Below are 21,295 nucleotides of genomic sequence, written 5' to 3'. Positions count from 1 at the left end.
TCATTCACACAAAGGCCCTGCTCGGGCCCTCTCTCTCTTTGCCACCTCATCTACTGAGGGGGCCAACAACTGGCCCTCACACCGGCCCTTTGTGCCTGTTAACCTCCACATTTATTTTTCCTCCCACTTGTCCCTCTTTCACTTTCTCCAGATCCCTCTTTCTATAAGCTTGATATTTCTTTTTACCCTCTCACTGCATAGATTCTGTTCTATTGAACTCTGTTCTCTTCTATTGTATTACGCACAAGACAATACACAGCTTGAAGGTGAACTAAATCATTCTAGGAGGCAACAACTCCAACGACCAATAAGTGAATGTTCTTTATCTTTATCTGTAGCAAGATAGGTAAGGTGTGTGTGTGTGTGTGTGTGTGCATGTTTGCATTTCTTCCTTGCACAAACACCAAGAAAAGCACATGTTGTGTGCCTCCATTTTTCTTGCCATTCATGCACACACACACACACACACACACACACACACACACACACACACACACACACACACACACACACACACACACACATACACACATACACACATACACACACACAACACACACACAACACACACACAACACACACACACACACACGGCGGACTTTATGGCTGCTGATTAATGACAGTCATTTGTCAGGCAGAGGTGGATAAAACAGTGAATATTATCTTTGCGCTAAGGGCCAGAGCACATCGCACTCTCCCCCTCGCGTCTTTCATAAGTGGTTGAACACAGCGGCACGCCGGGACATGCAGACAGCCGGGCAGCCAGCAGATCTATTCTCATTACTTCTCTATTAGGACATCAGCTTCCACTGATCGGGCCCTACATCTTTATACTGACATCAGAGAGAGAAAGAGAGGTGGATGAAGGGTAAAGAGAGAAGGAGAGGAGAGGAATGACAGAGACAGAAGAGAGAAACAGGGAAAAAGAGAGGAACCCTATAAAGGAAAGGAAAACTTGACATTTCTGAATTTGATTAATACAAGTCTAAATCATCCTATTTAGGGAGTCATACTGTGGTACTCCCATGGTAAATGGCATTTATCTGTCCTTATGCTGTCCTTCAGTGAAGAGATTAACAGATTTGCTGTGCAGATTGTCCACGGGAACATGACCTTCTGAATCAGAGGCAAGAATGAAAGAAGGGCAAGAGTGTAAATAGTAAGAGTTTGCTGCGTAAAATCTTAAATTAATTTACATAGAAGGAATATGTTGTCAAGAAAACTATGTGGAAAAAACAGTGTAATGGGTGGGGTGGTTTCATTGACATGGTAAGATGGAATTTTATTGTGATCTCCAATGCTTGAGAGACTGAAAACACTATCAGTACTGGGCCTGTACACTTTTCGAGCGCATGAAAAAAACTTCTAATTTACTCACAATATGACACCAACTTTAATCAGGTTCATTCAGTGGCTAGGCCGAGTTGATAAGTGTAAAATGTTTGTCAACCATGTTTGCACGGGCGAAGGCTTAAATACTAGCTTCATAGCTACAGACTGGCAATTGTTCCGACTTTCTGGGACATGACAGCATTATCAAAAACTTTTGTGACTGAGATTATGATGATACACACTGCACTCTTTATCCGAGTGTGAATGTTTGAACAGGACAAATGAAATGCTCAGTAAGTGAAGGCCCTATCACTGACTGAAAGCACAGAAGAATCTGGAAACAAATATTTAATGTTCCCTGTCTTAAGTGGCTCAGTAGCAAGCGCTTCAAGGTCAGAGAGTGTGACTTGGAAAATATGGAAAATAATAAGGTGAAGTGATTACGGCAAGGTCAGAGTGAAGTCAGTGAAGGAGGCAAAGATTTGCGAGCATATGTGTTTAACATGCATTGCGGGATATTATTGTAATGGCGATAAGTTAGGGAGAAAATGTTTCCAGGGGCCAGTTATTAAGTGTCTAATCCATATAAACCACAAACCCGACATACAGTTAGTGCACAGTGAATGATATAAAGTACAGATGCACCGGCTATGGCTTCAAAGGGTGATTATACAGCAAAGAGCCTCCATAATGTTAATGTATTTTACTACCAGATATATTTAATACCAAAAGTAATTCAAGTAGAGAATAAAAAACCATTTTAAATCATGAGAGTAAAAGCATCAAAAGCAGCTAGAATCACATGTCCATGTCTCCCCTGAACTAAACAGCCAGTTAGGGTTACCAGCTTAACTCTCATGAACTGACCTCTGACTCTCCTTTACCCTCTGTGCCCCCCACTGACTCCTCGTGAGGTCAAACACATTCACCTGGAACCACTCTGAAAATGGCCCATGATCAATGTGAAGGACACAGGTACCCATTCTTGCTCCTATTCAGAGTGTGACAAAAAGAAACAAGAGTTGGAAAAACACCATTCTGCCACCCCCCACCCCCCCACCCCTCTCTAGTTCAAACCCTTTCTCTTTCCTCTCAGTGTCCCTGTCTCTCTCTGTGTGTCTCCCAACTATGCAGCCAATAAATAGCGCAGCATGCTTAGTTATTTCCTCATTGGGACAGACAGAGAATGAGAGGTGGGGCTGAGTGCCACCGACGATATATGCACCTGACTGCCGTAAATCACAGCCGCAGCAGTCCCATCTTCATGCTGGAGATTTAATGAACTACCGCAGGCTTTTTATGCCTCTTAAGGCTCGCTGAGTGACCACTTTGTAGTTTTTCAGAAGAGAGGCGACGCTGCCTCTGCCCACTAAATCTTCCCTGTGCCACTGAGGATAAAATCTCCCTTTATTCATGGGCTATTTACCAGATCCAGATTTATTACGAGGGGTACTCTAACAAAAGGGGGGTGAGAGACAAAACCCCGACATCCCTCCTCCTCTTCCTCCCCCAAGGCAGGCTGGGATAGAGACCTGGGAGCCCATCAACGACTCATCCTCCCTGGGCTTGTTTGGTGATGAGGGGGGTGCTTGTTTTTTTTTAATAGGGTAAAACTGCAGCGGGGACCTCGATGTGCCCTGTCTTACTGAGCGCACTGCTAAGGGTGACACATGCATTGGTTAATGTAGCAAAGAACACGCATACTATACCTAAAAACACTCATTTATTCGCATTCAAACATTATTTAACGTGTAAAAATACTATGCAAATCATACACTATGAATACCCCATCTGTCCCCTCACTGACCCATTGGTATTGTTTCCATGGTAACACCTCTCTGAGCCCCTCGTTGTCTTGGCTGGCTTAGGGGTCATGGTTGAAAGGTCAAAGAGATACTTATAGATACATGACCTTTGTGATGGCTTTGTCAAAAAGCCCTTAACAAAACCTTTGAATGTCTTCACTCCAAAAACGTACTCCCTTAAGTACACATGTGTATGCAAGCACAAATGCGCACACACATATAAAGCCGCAGTGTATTGCTTTTGTTAAGTGCAGTTATAATTATATATGTTGCCGCCCTTGAATGAGCACCATTCTTAATGGCTAATGCTAACAGCTCACCTGTCTGTCCTCTGCAACCTCACTCCTGCCTGCCACCACTTGTACCCTGCAGTTCATGGACTTTGCTGACCCAGCATTGACCCTGTTGCATTGTGTCTCCTTGTTCCCCTTGAATAGACCATGCACCCTCCTCCTCCCCTGGAAGGGAGGTGCTCTTTCCACTGCTCCCAACTCCTACTTTTTTCCCCTCTTTGTGTTTCTCTGTTATTTCAACTCTGTGCCAAGCTGCTATCTGCCTGTTCAGTGGCATCACCACTTTCACTTACTGACTCCTGTACCAATATCCTGATTATAATTATGCCTCTTAGTCTCTGTCATTTTTTTTGTCTCAATCATTTTTCCTCCTTCTAAGCTAAGCTTCCTCCCTCCATCTTCTTCACCCCTCAGATGAAACTCAAACACACAAAAGAATTCAATTTGATGGACAATCATCTGTTTTCATCTGTTTTCACAAGAGATCATGTCTGAGCTGGCCCCGAAGTCCAAGAGTCAAGAAGACAACTGTGAATAGCATTGAGCCCTATTACAACAAACACACATGAATCACTGTATACTTCCTCACCGTTGATCCAAAAAATAACCACACAACTTGAATGTTTCTCAACAAAACAACTCCTTACGGAGTTCAGCAGACTTTTGCAGGCTTCTCTGCCACTTTCTCATTAGCAGCATGAAAGACGCCTGCTGAAAACTCCACTGGTGCACGGACACAGCAGTGAGCTTTTGAGTTTGAGCAAAAGTTTTGCTCAATAATAATTCATAAAAAAGCTAGCAGATTAATTACTGAATTTGATCTCGCTGGAGAAACTCTCTGAGAATTTAAAGTTACCAGAGATAAGGGGGACATCAAACAGCCACATGTGTTTGCTTATTTTTAAAAAGCTGGGACTTGTTATCAGGGCTGGGCAGGACTTTAGGCTCCACACATCTTGTTGTTGTGGAGCCTTTCTAGTCTTGAGTGTGCTGAGGAGATGGGGGGTGGGGGGGTGGGGTGGTGGTTAATGGCAGTAGTGGTGTGTGTGTATGATGGGGCTCGAACCCTGCTGCTAACCCCCCCCCCCCTCCCCTGCACAGGCAGAGGCCGGTGTCTGGATGGGTGCCAGAAGTTCTGAACTAATATTCACAATAATGTTCCTGCTCCGAGGGGCCAGCGACAGAAAAAACTGTGGAGTCGTGCCAGCTTTTACTCCCCTCCTGTTCTCCTCTTTCCACTGCCCCACCACACCTCCCTCAGCTCTGGGAGTCTCTCTTTCTGTAGTTCTACCCTTCTCACTCCCCCATTCTTTAACCATTTTTAAAGCTTATGGCAGAGTGAAGAGTGTTTGTTGATGTATTGTACATGTGTGTTTGCTGCATCCCAGCATTGTCATTATGGCAACGTTCAAAGCGCGTTCAAAGTGTGCACACAATTGATAGTCCATTTGTGTCTGTATGTGGTCAGTGTCACATATCTTTTATAGCAGGATTCACAATATACTGTTTATCTGTGAATAAGGTTCCCCGCACTGCAACAAAAATATTTTATTTTTTATTGTATATAAAAATACATGCAGTACTTAAATTCTATTTAGAAATAAGCTTTTATAACATGATAAATAAACACTGGCACAACAACAAGAATAAACTAAATGAACAAAAGTTCCATTACAAACATACAGCTCAGTGACCCATGTTGACAGTAGATTTGACCAGTATTCCTCCTCACTGATGAAGTTTGTGTTTAGCATAAGGTATCATGAGAGTTTGTTTTGACACATGAAATAATTGAGTAGTTTTAAAATCGATAAAGCAGAAGTTTGATCTGATGGCTCGGCGTCAGTGGAGCTCTATTAACTGCCTCATGTTGCTTCAACCATTCGTGTGTCACAATGCTGACCGCCAGACCTCTGTGATGGGTGACCTGGTGAGCTGGATTTGTAATTAAGGTACCTCGGATTTCTTTTTCAAGATATCCTCCTGTTATTTCTTCTCCCTCTACAGTATATATGACATCAAAGCAAATCCCAAGGTGCACCTTAGCCAGTCTCCATATCTCACAGTTCCTAAATTCTCATCTAACACAACTGAGGTTCATGTACCTATGTGACCCGACCGGTGATCCCTGAATGGTAATTCTGTCTCAGACTCGTATTGAATATGGCCTTTGGCTCACTTCACAGCACACCAGTGGAGAACCAGTGTTTTATAGTTCTCACAATATATGTTACGCTGCTGAATGTGGGGCAGGGAGACAGAGATGTACTGTATCTCCTCTGAGCCATCTCCTCTCACCACTCTTTATAGACCCTAATAACACCAGTGGCATTTATCTTTGCATTGTGTGGGTGTTTGTATGCATGTTTAATGTTTGTGTGTGCTGGTTAAGTTGTCTATGTCCGTGTCTGTCTGTATATGTGGGTGCACACTTGAATGTGTGTGTGGGTCTGTGTATGTCAGAAGCATGCACCCGCTCCACCTCACCTCCCACAACCACCCTGCTGATTGTTCCATTGATGACAGAATGCATCATACCCCCTCCCGCACCCCAAAAAAACTGATGATGCTGTCGCCCTGAAATCCCTTTTGTAGCCTTACCATCGGGAATCACCATAAATAACCATGACATCATCCCATTCTTATCTATGGGACGTCCCATGCTGATCGATAGCATGGCTCCTGCAGTGTAAATAGCTTCTAATGCCCCATCTTCCCTTTCAAATAGGTCTACATTATTTATGATGGCTGTTAGGTTACCAGTCCAGGACACAATTTATTTCACCCCACCCCTGCTCCTATTATACCACTGCTTTTGAGTCTTGATGGGAGATTGGGGCATAGGAAGGGGGGATCGGGAGGGAAGCATTCATTGCACACAGAAAAAAAAAATACACATGCCTGTGCTCTCAAAAGCACCCGCCAACACACATACACCTTGAACTCCTAGAGAGGTCCAAAAGGCTCATCACTGGGATGAGGTAGGAGGAGGATGGAGGAAAAATGAGGAGGAGTGAAAGTGGACCTGAGTGCTGCCTGGTCCCACCCTGTGGTAACGATGGGACATCCGTTACTCAGATGACAGTGAGAGTGGCAGGCCTATTTGCGCGGCCGTTGGCGCACTGTGACGGATTGGACAGACAGAGCGGTTGGAGGCTGCGTGGAAGTGACAGGCTGCATTTCCATTTGGGTGAAAAATCTGGCTAACGTGGCTAACATGGCTGGCTGGGTGAGGAGAAAAGGGGCCACATGGGCTGGCCAGGGCCCAGTCTGTCTGCTGTTTGCTTGTTGGTTGGTCAAAGTACTTTTCAGTCTGGCTCTTTTATCTTTCTCTTCCCCAGAATTTCCCCTTTCTCTTTATATGCCTGTATGATTGCTTGTCTGACTGGGTTCTGCTAATTGTGCCAGACAAACACATGAAAGCACAGTGCAAACATTTAACATTCGACGATTTAAGATAATAAATAATTTCAAACCACATACTTGCTTTAAGAGGAATTCTTATTTGAAGTACTTTGATAGAACAGAGGTGCCAGCAAAAGTTGTTTTGTTAGAAAAACGGATGCAGCAAGAGTTAAAAAGATAATACATAAAATCAACCAAGGAGTGTAAGGATATGTGTGTATGTGAGTGTGCGTATGAGTTCGTCTGCTTATGTTTGCGGAGCTCTGCCAGCTCCATGCTGTTGGATTGAGACGGACATGGCAGAGGATTATGAGAATTAAGTATATCAACATAGACAGCTTGTAACTGCCTCCCATAGACACTAGAATAACACACCATTTCATATTCATCATTTAACGAAAACACAAAGCCATACACTAAGCAAGCGGCCCTCCTGTGAAAACTTTTATGTCTTCTTAAGTTTGGGGGTTGGGGACTTATTTCACCAGGGGTGGAAAGACAGACTTTTTGCTGAGGTGGACAGCTAAGAGGGGCAGCAAAGTATTATTGTGTGTGAGAACGGCCTGAGGAATGTTCATCCTCACGCCTCATTGGTGTTCTCATTGCTGCGCGCAGATCGAGCAGTGGAGATGGGACACCCTAGATTTACGGGACGTGTCAGAAGCTTCACATCCTAGGGCCCCCTGGGGCCAATCTCCTGTCTTGATCTGGCCTGCAAGGAAAACAGCCGTCCCTCACAGCCTGACAGTGAGGTGGAGCCATCCAAACACGCAGGGAGGACGGAGACTGGTGGAAATGAGGAATGTAAAGGAGGGGAGGGAGGGATGGAGGGAGGGAGGCCACCTTTGGCGAGGGCCGCCGCAGCTCTGGCAGTCCGATTCTTCACATTAGCAGTGACGAAATCGCCAGCTTGGGCTCCTGCAGACACTGAAGGCTGATGACTTTATCTTAGCGAAGTAACGTCAATGGGAAGTTTCCATGGTGACGGATATAAACAAACAGTGGCTGATCTGATCAAGGCCTGCTGTTCAACAGGTGTTCACATTCAGTAGCTATTAGCCGTAGCTTAGTCATAGCCTTATTAAACTCACTTAATAAGAGAGAAAGAAAGAGTATGTGTGTAAACGCTCTCTCTCTCTTTCCCCTACAATCTTTCTCAGCATCGCTCGTAAACCTCAGAATCCTCAAAGAGCGGAGAAGTTCTTGCAGCCTAAAGCCCACAAAGGCCTTTTTGTCCCCTGCAGGAACTGGTAGCTGTTCAGGAAGTGGAGCCTGGTGCCAGCAGGATGATTTATGGCTCTGTGTCCTGGGTGGCGGTTGGACCTGGTCCCACTGTCACTCAGGGCCAGAGAGAAGCACTGCATGGCCCAATCAGAGGCTGCCCAGAACTCTAAAGACATTACAATGCCTGTCATAAAGTGGCTTGGAGGGAAAGGAAGCAGTCATAAAACAGCCTGGGGAAAGAGAACAATTGGAGGAGAGAACACGGATGACACAAACCCTGCTCTAAGAGACTCTGGCCTGGTCTGTCTTGGCATCCTCTCCTCTCCTCTCCTCTCCTTTCCTCTCCTTTCCTCTCCTCTCCTCTCCTCTCCTCTCCTCTCTCCTGTTTTGGCGCTGATGAAAAAGCGTAATTCGGCTGAGAAATTGATTTTGCAAGACTTTTTCTCATCTGTGCAGAAGACGCTAACTCGTTAGGACTTCACAGGGCTTGCCAGGACTGGAGACAACAATTAGTTTGTTGGAGATGTCAGAAATGGCCACTGAGTTTTGCAGGAAGAAATCCTTTGTGACGGATTGGTGCTGACAACGCAGGCCGACGAGGAGGGAGCGACAGATTCCCAGAGCGCCCTGTTTAGTGGAGGAACCTTTGGGCTGCATTAACCCTTATCTGTGAGCGCCCACGAACAAAGTTCCCTCACAGACTACCTGCTGTAGCCTGGAAAATCCTATTACAGACTGCAGGGGGACACTTGGGAACAGTCCACCGGGAAATCTGTCTCCCTCGGCACGTACCAGAGACAGGACATCGAGTTCTCTCTCCACCTCCTCGGCTCATTTTGCCTCTCTTTTATTCACTCTGACTGATTTTCTCTCTCTCTTATACTCTTCTCTCCCCTTTATCTGTCTTTCTTTTTCTTCTGCCTCATCTATCACTCTTGTTTTCACCCTGTCTAGTTGTCTAGTTTTGCCTATCCTATCTGCTCTCAGACTACCCCCTCGGTCGCTATGCATAACCATGTTTTAACTCCCTTTTTCATCCCTGTCACCCCCACCCCTCTGCTCTCTCCCCGGAGGAGAAACACTATCTATTCCCCACCATCTTCGGATGAGTGAGCTGCATTTATCTGTGGATTTAAGGGTGACTGCCATGTGTAGAGCTCAATCCCTTGCCCCGTGTTTAAGTTTAGAAAATATGATACAAAACACATGCGCATACAGTACGCTGGATGTCTAATCCAATATATCCAATAAGCATTCCCTTTTTATTGCTCAATTTACGTCTTCAAACAATGAACAATGCTGGGTATGAAAAAGATACCCTGCAAAAGCTGCTGTAACGTAGTTAGAATAACATTCCTGGAGTCACTCTGAGTGTAAACAAGAAATGTAACTCTGCAGAACACAAATGAAGTCTGATTTGCAACATATGCAGCCTACAGTGTGGTATCAAGACACACTTGCAATTGTAAGAAGACTTGCAAGAAGATGTTTTGTAGCCGTAATGTACTATTACTCAATTCCTTTCATGACTTCTTTCATGAGTTATAAATTATTCTGATCTTGTTACTCTATAGTTGTACAAGCAGGCACAGTAAACACTTCCCTCCTTTCAAAAGATAGTATCAACCACCCACTTAGTTATTATTTAAAAGGCATGCATTTTTGTAAGTTATTTTATGGGCATTTTTGATTTTATTGTGACAGCAACAATGAAATAGAGACAGGATAGTTTTGGGAGAGAGTGACATGCAGCAAGGGGCCCGGGCTGGAATCAAACCTGGACCACTGCAGTATGGACTGAGCTGTACCAGGTGAGCTACCAAGGCACGCGTGTTTATTCGGAATATGATTAAACACTCCTTATTGTAATTATGCAATGACAGGAATTGATGGACTGTATCATTATTATGCAACCTGAAACCAATTACAAAACAATTATTGACCAGGAAGTGGTCCTGGGTTATTACCATGGTAATTAACCCTATTAAATACAAGAACCACGCTAATTTAAAATGTGACCTTCAAGCACTGTACAAACTATTAACAAATACACTGTTAGATAATTGATGCTTGGTGCAAAAGTAGGTTAAAAAAACAGCTTTTGATTGCAAAGTGATGCCATGAGCAGCTGGTCTCAGGTGTGTGGGCAGGGAAGTAGAGCTACATAAACTGGGAATGGGGAAGATGTATTCAGACCATAAGCAAATACAAAGTTAGATATATTATATTATTTGATTATTATAACTAATACAATAAGCAGGATTTGAGGTGGAGCTGCATTTACCTGATTCTCTTGGGTAGTTTCACTTTATCTATAACAATGCATCATATTTTATAAACCAATCATAAGTTTAAATGTGAAATATTAATCTGTAAATTACTTCGTGAGTAAAATGTACAGTTTCTTCCCCCTGAAATGTAACATAAAGAATGAAATGTAAATAAGTACCTCAGAATTATATTTACTGTAAGTGAAGTACTTTAAAAAAGGTATAACTTTCCACCTTGTGGAACGTGGCTATCACAGATGCTGTGTAGTGTGACTTTATTTACCTGTATGTTACTTTACACGTAGAGCTGCCATCAAGAAGTTTGACAACAAACAACTGCAACAACACTGCTGCTATTAGTAATAACACTGCCAATACTGGGAGTACTACAGGGGTGCTATGTTTATCACCTTTCCATTGACTACTGCTAAATCTATGACAAAGTGCTGTATAGACTATCGGCCAAGGTAGACACAACATAATTATTTATCTTATCATTTAATAATTGGAGTTAGCAAGCAGTGTACGCAACGTACTTCCTCCCTGAGCAACCTGATGCGGCCTTCTCTTCTGTCAATGATTTGCTCCTCAGAAATTTTTGGCTTTTTGCACTTACTCCCAGGCCACATCTGAGGTGAACAGACAGGGCCAGCTAACAAATACTGACTTTCCAATAACATATGAGTGCACAGCAGCCTATCATATGGCTCGAATTAAAGCATTATGACATAATAGAGCAAAGTCGGGGTTAAGACCTCATTACTGCCACCCGGGGCCTCTGCTTTCTCTCTCTCTAAACCTGGCAGCTCTCAGTTCTGGTTTTGGACCTGCTCCACTCTAATTGGAGCAGCAATATGGAGTAATTGGAAGAGGGGTACGGTGTTACTGTGCTGAATGTGGCCCGGCCTGCGTTTTTTTAAGCGCTTAAACCAGTAATAAGCTCTCAAACTAGACCGCACCATCCCATTACCCTTTGAACTCCAGTGCAGAGACAGACAAGAGATTTAAACATGTGAATGAACACAAACACTCTATACACACAGAGGTGCACACTCCATAAGGGATACATGGATACATAAGCATGTGGAGATTGTGACTGTGTGTAGGTTATAATAGCCGTGAGAGATTGCGGGAGAGTCTGGCAGAGGCTAAGAGGACAGAGGGCCTTGGCTTGTGCCTGTTTGCACAGCTCTGACCACAGACACAGAGAAAGTGGTTTCGTAGAGCAGTATTAGCTCTTGATTATTTGCGTTAACCGGTACTTAGATTTACTGCCTGGGTAATACGATCTGACTGATAGTTAAGCACTAGCAGCAACTTGGGGCAGGAAAGCTGGGACAGAGTTGCTGTTCCCTCTCGGTTTCCCCGGACTGGACCAATAAAAAGCTTGCAAGCTCTGCCCCCGAGTCACTGTCTCTCCCTTTCTCTAACCCTCCCCATTGGGAAGACATTTGGAAACAATCAGTAGTGTGTTTTAAGGGAAGGCCTTTCCCCTATCAATCCCCCTAGATAAGGTATCTATGAGCTTGGCTCTGTGGCCCCGCACACGGAATTCATCACCTCTGTTTCCTGTCTGCTGTTTAGGGGTCCCCTCATTTTCACTCCTATCTGTGCAGAGTGCAGGGGGCACATTTTGTGTGTATGCGTGTGTGTGTGTAAACCTTGGGGGTTTGCCGTGTTGGTGTATATTTGGGGGTAACTGTGAGTATGCAGCTATAATTATGAGTACTCTGTGTGTGTAAGTGAATAATAGCACTTTTTAAGTATTTTTTTGCCCTGGGGAGCTGTGTAGACAGTTGACGAGGTGCATTTGATTTGAATACCTAACCTGGGTGGAGTCAGCAGCTCTTGCACATTCCCCTCAGCCCTTTCCTATTGTTACTTCACCACTTTTACCACATTTTCTGTCTATAGAATTGTCTATTTAATGGGAGGATACTTCCCATTCTTAATCAAAGTTTTACTCAGAGCAGCATATAACCTTAAAAAATATCTTTGGGGATATTTGGTAGGCAAGATGGATATCTAATTCTTGTGGTGAATTAAATTCAAGCTTTTAAACTTCTCATTACTCCTTTTACTGTCCTCTGTAAATCGTCCAATAAGACAGAAATGTCTTAGAAATAATGGCTTTGACAGCGACATTGAATCTTCCTTGTTCCCAGAGTCTTGCAGTGTACATCTACCTCAGAATACAGAGTGCCATAACAGCTGAGGACAGATGATGTAAATGTGTGTTACAAGGCAGTAGCATTTATATCGTGCCGATGAGTCAAGCACCTACATATAAATTCTATTATATCTGTGGCTGTCTAGACGTTTGTCATTGTGTTATTGAGTTTGCCCTGCATGTTTCCGATCAAATCAGCCTCTTTTTTTCAGCTCACAGTGAGTTACGGGTGTGTTGTGACTCCCACCATGAGCTAGTCAGATTTTTATCTGCATCTCGACAGGTCAGATATAATGGGGGGCGAAACATGCCCCCCCTCTGAGCTTTTCAAACAGGTGAACTCCTTCCTCGTCTCTCCCTTTCCCAACCTCCTTTTTCAATCAAACGAGTCCTTCCACTCACTTCAGATCTAATAAGGCTCACGACCTTTGCCCTGCTTGGATGGACCCCTGACAAGAGCCTCCTTCACCTGGTATTGTGCTGCTGGCTACACCTTCCGACTGGCATAGCCCCCACTCACGCCCGCCTTTGTCCTTCTGCAATTCACTCTGACTTTGTTCAGTTAGTTAACCTAGCTTCCCCTCCCTGCTGGGAACTCAGACAGAGAAGGAGGGAGGAGGAGGAGGAGGAGGTGGAGGAGGAGGGTGTAGGGGTGGGTTAGTGCTAAGGAGTGAGAGGGAAATCAGAAATTTGTATAGTTTTTTTTTCATTCTTTTCAACTGAGAGTGAAGAGTAGCTTCCAGATAAAGTTAGGGATTTGACTGACCTTGCACTCATGTAGGAGAATCCTCTCACACTTTCTCTCTGTCTTACACTCTTTATGAATGTGCCTCGTCTCCCCTAGCTCCTCTCACATGAGATTAAACCTTCAATAACAGCCCCCCCCCCAAACACACACACACAAACAGACACACACTAGCCTGAACCAGCACCAACAAACAACAGATTAACCCAAAGAAAAGGATTACCAATCAACTGAGAGGCAGGGAGATGGACCCCCAGCTTGTTTTGTCTTGGGGATTTTGAATGGACATCACTCCCGTCCAAGACAATCAAGCTCCAGTTACACTGGTTGGGGAGCTCATCTCCCTCACAGACACCGGGAGAGACAAAAGCAGACACAGACACACATGGCTGAAGGCATTACTGGGGCTGTTTTAACAGAGGGAAGGCTGCACACTCTGCACCATGTGAAGGAAGTAAGAGGCCAGGGGGGTTCTGGTAACTTCGCAGGTTAAATGCACATGATGTTTACTCACCAGGATTGGTGCCAATTCAATCCAATCAATGTGTGAATTGATTATATAGTTAGAAAAGCATATGCAAGCTGTTAAACTGTTATACATGACTATATAAAATAGAAAGTTACAGTTACTCAAAAATAGCTTAGAGACACTTACTGCGACTGGTTGCAGTGATATACTTGAGCGTAAAATGATATAAGATAAAAAGAAGTCCAACTGTATTTTTTGCATTTAAGATGACTATGCTGATATAGCAAATAAACTGTATTTAAGGTATGAATAATGTTCAAAATATTTTTTTAAGATCAGGAAAAGTAGTAGTAACTTTAATTCAGACCCATTGGTCCATATCAGTAAAAAAAAAGAGGGTGATGGAAAAAAAAACAATAATTGTAGGTTTGTGATGGGATAGAAACTTGGGTTCCCTTTGGCTCCTTACATGCCACCTCCCATGCTACATATAGAGCACACTACAGTGTTAGTGTAGGAATGAGGTCATATACTGCGAGCCTCCTGGTCTCCATTTGAACTGATTTTGACACTGGGGTGAAAACTAGACTGGAAGACAGGTGAAAAGTCCATCCTACACCCTCACACCCCTTACCCAACTTCATATTCTAGACTAAGTCTTGGTCTTAGCTCAAATCCAGCACAACCATTCTCCCCACTTCTATATTTACTTTCAACTCCCACCCCCAGCAGTTATGTTACCCTCAGGTTGATCCAACCATACTTGGCTCGACTACTAGTCTTACACACGGAGCTCAGGAGCATAGCTGTAATTACAATCAGAGAAGGTACAATTAAAGGATAGGTGTTTCCTCAGCAGCGCAGCTCTCGTAAGACACAAAAACAGTCACTTGTTCAGAACACTCTGTCTACACGGTGACACATTTCCCTCTTCACACTATCCGGTCTCACACAACAGATTTTAATGGTCTTTATTGTCTTCCTTACAATTCATCAAGTGCCAATGAGACCCAAGTGTATGCTGTGAACTGCTCCTTCATTATTACACACAGTGTCTCAGCAGCCAGTTGGTGCTCTTCTCAAGAGAGAAAACAGGTCCCACAATGATGTCAGCGCAGGCGTTGTGCTCATGCAGCACAATGCATTGACAACCGCCATTCACACCGCCTTTGCAGACCTAGGACTTTTTCACTTTGAGTTTCTAAAAACTATATATGTGTGCGTACGTTTGTGTGTGGAAATGTGAAGATGTGTGTCCATTGAGAAGTGCGTGAGTGACAGAGAGGTTCATCCCTAGCGCCTGCCTTTCTAAGCGCTGCTGTGGGCAGGGCCATCTCCGCTGACAGTGGATGGGATGTGGCAGGGGCTCGGGGATTAAGGGGCTTTTAGCCAGCACTGAGAGTGGCTCTTTCTCCATGTGACAGAGAGAGGTGACAGGCCGTCAGCGCACAGGGGACAGGCGGACAGCCAGCCAGAGACATCTGCATTCATTCAGGACATCGGCTTATGCGTTCACAAAAAATACGCCCTCTCGAAACGCCCTCCATCCACACTCTCACACTCTGTCTTACACACACATGCAGGCATGCACACACATATACACAAGAGCGTATGTGTACACACATGCAACACACAGACACACAAAACCCTGATCCCAGAATTGACCTTTCGTAGAGTTCATACTGTCTGTACAAACTGCCAAAGCAGCAGCCCACTACAGTTTTAAGACGGCCTGAAAACTCTGCCTGGTAGATTTTTTTGGTTGTCTCTGCTGTTTAGTAAATATGAGCCATCATGTGTGTGCACCATAACCACAGGCTCTATATGCTAAAGTTTTATCATAAAATTACTTTTGGGATATGAAGTCAAAAGTTTTTCATCCAACATTTAGTAATAAAAGCATATGAACTTATTCATTTTTCTCAGTGGATCATTAGAAAAGCAAGATCTTCAGCTGACAACAGTTTAAAGGATGGGGCTCCTCCTGGCCAGGCATCTGCCTCTCCTCCCTTCATCCTCCCATCCTCTCATGACCAGGAGGTTCAGGAGACAGGCAGAGCCAGGAAAGGCCCTGCCCAGCCACCTAATCCTCTACTCCCATTCACCATCACTGCTAATCTCCTTCACCACCTCCCCACCACCACCCCTACCACCACCACTATCGCCTCCACCTCCACCTCCGCCTCTCACTCAAGAGGTGCACAAAGGCCCTAAGCGCCCCTGTCCCGCCCCACTCACCATCCCACCCCTTCTCGCACCCCTAACCTGCTCCGCCCATCGCTGCTACAGCAGGAGGCACCCAGTTTTCTAAGCCTAGGACCCATAATCCCGTGGGGTTGTGAGTTTGGGTGAGCCCAAAGGCTCATTGAGTGCTGGATAACTCTCTCCCGGACTCTAACTCTCTGTCTTATTGTTGCTGCTGCTGAGAAGAGGATGGACACAAATGGAGTTTGAATTTCAATGTGCCTAACGACTCAGAGAGAGAGACAGCAGAATATGGACTGGAGGGCATCCAGGCATTAAGAGTATTTTCAAGCAAAGCCATGGAGAAATAAATGTAAATGCAGTGAAGACCACCTCATCCTTATTCTGTCACATGAAAGACAGAATGTATTATTGTGCAGCTCATTTTTTTTCCTTCTTATTTTCAAAGTACATTTTTTAAATCACATTGAGTAAATAACCTGTTACATGAATTTAAGTCAAGACCATGTACTTATCTTTGGTAGTATATGGGTCATCATCTTTGTTCTGGTGAATCCCAATGAGACTCACCACCTTCACTTTTTATCTAGACGTTTGAAGCCGTTTGTATTTCAAAACTCTTTTTCTTTTTATATTAGATGTCAACTGATCTTCTATTTCAAATACAAATGAAATTAATGAACATGAATTCCTTATTGTTTATAAATCCAATCTAGTTTCAGTTTACCTTTGAATTTTTTGAACTAAAAGTAAATCTGAAGTCAAAGTGGTTTTGGTTGTTGGGAGGGATCAAACAAAAAAAATTGTTGTTTCTTCTGATTAGATTTAACAATTCCAATATGTAAAACATCTATGTTTACCTTCATTTAATTAACAGGCTTTGGTCCATCTCCATGGTTTTCATCCTGCATTGAGAAAATCCTCCTTTTCATAAGGCACAATTCTGATGCTTGACTTTAAGTTTTTTATATTGACACCAATAACATCTGACCTAAATAATTACATTCATGAACAAATCATTAACACAAACACATTTACTAAAAACACACAAATACAAGCATGCACACACACACACACACACACACACACATACACAGATACACACAGTGGGCATATGATTGCTGGCACAGTCAGCACTTCAGTTCTGCATACGACAGTGTCGGCGAGCGTCTCAGCCTGACAGACCCCTCACTGCTGCCTCTCTACCTCTTATTTACCGAAGCTATCTTTCCCATAAGTCACCATTCCTGTATTCATAAAGCATCTTGGCCGTCATAACTCACTCTTCCCCTTTATGAATAAAGCCCCCAAATTTATGGTGATGGCGCTGAGGAGCGGTGGCCTCCCTGGTGACAAACTTCCCTGAGTCTGTCACCACTGGCCTGAGCCGCTCGGGGCCCTCCATCAAACGCTCCAGATGGGAGCGCCACTTTATCGTTCCCCGGTCGGTGACATCACCTCGCCGCGCCGCACGGAATTGATGATGAAAGCAAACATATCTATCTTAACTCACATTTACCAAATCAATTTTATTTTTACAGACCCTCCGCAGGCTTATTGGCATATTGACGGTTTGCAGGCGAGGGGGGGGGGTGGGGGTGAGCAGTGGGCGAGGGATGGTAAAGGGTTGGGCATGGGAGAAGAGGGGGGAGGGTCAGGAGGGCTTAATGGCGTTTACCATATTTAATGCAGAGGGATGTCATCACTGAATATCCATTCTGAATAATGTGGCATTTCATCATAAATTCTTTACAACTTATTTACTTAATGGAAAGAGTTATGGCTCGCTGTCAGGATGGTAATTAAACATTGTGATACAGTGCTGCCTCGCCAGGATCCCATCTTGGATTCCCCCCTCCACCACCCCCGAGCCCCCCCACCCCCATCCCACCCCTCAACACTGCCCCCAGACACACACACATGCACACTCAGATCCCAGCTCCTCAGCTTTTTAAATACATATTATTATTCAAGCTCCCCATAAATTACCGCCGGATTAAAATTCATGAAACCTCTTTTTCCTTTATTTCCTTCCCTGGGAAAAAAAGAATAACCAAGAGTGCTTGTTCAACCAGCTGTAAATCTCTCAGGGAGAGACAGAGACTTTATATTTAGATTCTGAGTTTTTTTTTTCACTTCAATTTAAGATACATTTATATTTTGCGTCTCACCCGGTAGTTGATAATGAGGGAGAAGTTGTGTCCTGGAGAAATGTAATCCAGAGAGAAAAAAAAAAGGAAAAAAAAGAAAAAAAAAAAAGAAATTTATTTTGGTTTGGTGCGAGCCAAAACCACTGAGTCAGAGCTGATGGGCTACAGTAATGCTCTATGATGCAAACCCAGCGAGCACCAGTCCAAATCCAAAACTATTTATATGAGCAGAATGTTGATACTTTACCAACACGTTCTCAGTCGGCTTTAAAGTGCGGCATTAAAATTGCCTAAAAATGGACTTAGGGGATACGGAGACTATAGTAAGAGAATCAACGCTGTATTGAATCATCTTTTTATTTAAACCTGTGACTTTTCACTTTATGGACTGCATGGTCAGCGATTCTTAATGAGCTTGGTTCTGCCCGACAAAGGGACAAAGGCCTGAATATGAAGGACTAAATCCTCACATCCAAATTAGAGAGGATCTATTTTGGGAGACTAAATGAGGCTGATACTCTGCCAGGCCCTTCCTCCTGCTCTATAAAACCAAACTAGCCTGACACTGACAGAGACCACATCTAACCTTTGACCTTGTCCTGTGACCCTGCCTTCGATTTTTTGTGCCGGCTGACCAATATGTGATTTGCCAATGGCCGCACTGGGTCCCTAACCAGGATGAAGAAGGGATTTATGGCTTTTCATTTTAATTGAGTTAAGAGCACAACCTCGACTCCCTTTCTTTCAGTGGCACTGAGCTAACATTACATCACTGGGCAACAAACGACAACAACAGCTTTGCGGTCACTGGGCTAAATGTGAACATGACGACATGGGAGGAAATAAAAAGAGGACTGATGTGAATGCTACAGTGTATATTGGCCAAAGAAAACCCCTCTTGTCAGAAAGTGTGCTACGACTGGATGAGAAAACCTCGTGACTATAATTTTCATGTTTATATTTGAACCAAAGCGTAAGCTGCTCTGTTACAAGTACAGCAAATTTCTCTGACCTAGCAGACATGAAATATATCCCAAAACCATTGAAAAATGTGGTGCCCGCTGATAAAAATTCCCTCCTCTATGAATTCTTGATTTTCAACTGCAACACACTTAAGGAAACATAAGTGTCTGTCAGTATCTATGTGTACGAAGGTACTGACTCTGCAAAGCAATAATTTCAGAACACATTAACAATATGCACACAAACTCTTCGTTATCTATTATGTTCCTACCTCCCAGCCTTGAGAAGGGTCTCGGAGACAAGGCCTGTGCTCTCCTTCGTATGGTCCGAAACGCTCCCCGACGTTTACCTTCCTGCCGCTCCAGATGCCCAGGCCTCCTCCTGGAACTGCTGACTCCCGCAGTTCAAAGTCCAGGGGAATGGTCAAATCTTCTTGGGATAAAAAGATGCTCGGGTGTTGGAATGACAAGGAGTCCTGGGGTGAAGCCTCATCATCAGACAGCGGAGGGGACACTGGGTCCTCCGCCAGGGCCGAAGAAGGTGTAGGATCACCATCAGAGCCACACACATCATCTAAGATGTCGGACGAGTAGAGGGCAAACTCATCATCACCATCACCTGTGAAAGAAATAGAAAGAGTCTCTATGTGAGGGTTGATGCTCACTGACATCTTTGTGATTGGTGGATTAACAGTTTATGTTTCCGGTCAGGAAACTGCCTGCACTGACAAAAACTCTAAAGAAGCTTCCTGACAAATGAGTGAAACATACAAAGTGGACATGTATTAACATGGTCAAATAGATAGCAACAGGTTTGACAATGAAAAAAAGTGCATTACGTAACAAAGCCTTGATCCTGTTTTGATTGAGCTTAGTAGTAAAGAGAACCAGAGATCATGAAGTAAGCACGCTTGTTTCTAATGTGTACTTGCTGGGTATGTTCTATAAGAAACACCCAACTCACACATTTAAATCAAAATCAAAATTTTAAATAAGACTTCATACATATGTCATAAACAAACAACAACAAAAAGAAAAAACCTGCAGTAGCAACATGGCATGTTTGCCATTTGGTTGAGCTGATGCCAAGGTGGGCGAGCAGGGTCTGCTCAGCATTGTACTGCTCTGACTGTTTTATGTTTCCTTTTCCTGAACTCTTTCTCCACTGTACAGTGAAAACAGAGGGAAGCACACCAGGGTTAATTGTGAATAGAGTGAAACAGGACATAGAAATACGACCCTTGAACCCACACTGGGCTTCTTCAGAATGGCACACGTGGCTGGTGGGGCTTAATGGTGGAAGAGGGACTGACTCATTCAGTGCTGACACAGTGCACAGGTAGAGCAGAGTAGAACTGCTCTCAGGTCTTAAGAGTTGAAAATGTTTGTCTCCTAAATGCAGGTAGGTAGACAGAAGCACAGAAATCAGAAAAAAAGCATACATTAAGAAGACAGGCAGAAAGTTCACATACAGACGGACAACAAGCTAATGAAGACGCCAGCCAGGTGTCACACGGTGAGACAGATAGACACTAAAAGCCGGAAATGATCCACAGGAAGCTGCCGCTCCCCCAGCGTGCATCTGTGGTGGGCTGTGCCTAACGCAGGCTGACAGGCCGAGGGGAGAGGGGGCTCTGCTAATGAGGCTCCACAACCCATCCCTGCGCTGAGGAACATTCCTGAAGGGCTGCCTGTGTGACACTGTACCGCTGCGCTGTCAGCCATGGAACCTTTGATCCACAAAGATACACACACACACTTCTTGTTCACTGGCCATGAAGTAACTATGCTTCTGATTGACTGAACGGGTCACTGTGATTGGCCACAGGTGGTCATAAACTAACCTGAAAGATTAACTCAAGACCTGGACAGAATCACTGAACTTTTTCATGTGCGCTCTCCTCCTGTTACAAACGTTGACACATTACTTGAAGCGCAAGATAAGCCAAGTGCATTGTATGTAAATATCCTTAAATGTGCAGCTTCCACTTTGGCAAGGTCGAAGCACAATGTCTGGTGAAAAGGAATGCAAAACTGTCAACTATTGCATAAGTAGTACATGAGGTGTTTTCCTCTGACAGTTAAATCATAATTCCTGTCAAAATGTGCATTTGCTGTGGGGAAATAAACCTATGCACGAACACATTGTGCTGAATGAAATGTGTATTACAGATATCTGGCTGTGTTTTCTGTGTTACGCAGTATAGTGTGTGTGTATTTGACTACATCTATAACTTAAGTATTTCTCGTTGTCATTCCCTGCAG

General features: G+C 44.0%; 1 protein-coding gene across 13 annotated transcripts in view; it reads right to left on the bottom strand.

Moving 5' to 3' along the window:
- The window catches only part of mecom (MDS1 and EVI1 complex locus), a 133,296-nt gene that overhangs the window by 71,218 nt on the left and 40,783 nt on the right, over positions 1-21,295 (bottom strand). For all 13 annotated transcript variants that reach the window (XM_056373849.1, XM_056373844.1, XM_056373852.1 and 10 more), the window contains exon 2: positions 19,303-19,649. In XM_056373849.1, the coding sequence (XP_056229824.1) occupies positions 19,303-19,649 (347 nt within the window). The remainder of the gene's footprint in view (positions 1-19,302; positions 19,650-21,295) is intronic.

The sequence above is a fragment of the Seriola aureovittata genome, chromosome 4 (assembly GCF_021018895.1).
Source record: "Seriola aureovittata isolate HTS-2021-v1 ecotype China chromosome 4, ASM2101889v1, whole genome shotgun sequence".
Lineage (NCBI taxonomy): Eukaryota > Metazoa > Chordata > Actinopteri > Carangiformes > Carangidae > Seriola > Seriola aureovittata.
Note: the sequence above shows the minus strand (reverse complement) of the source record. Positions and strands in the feature narration are given on the sequence as shown.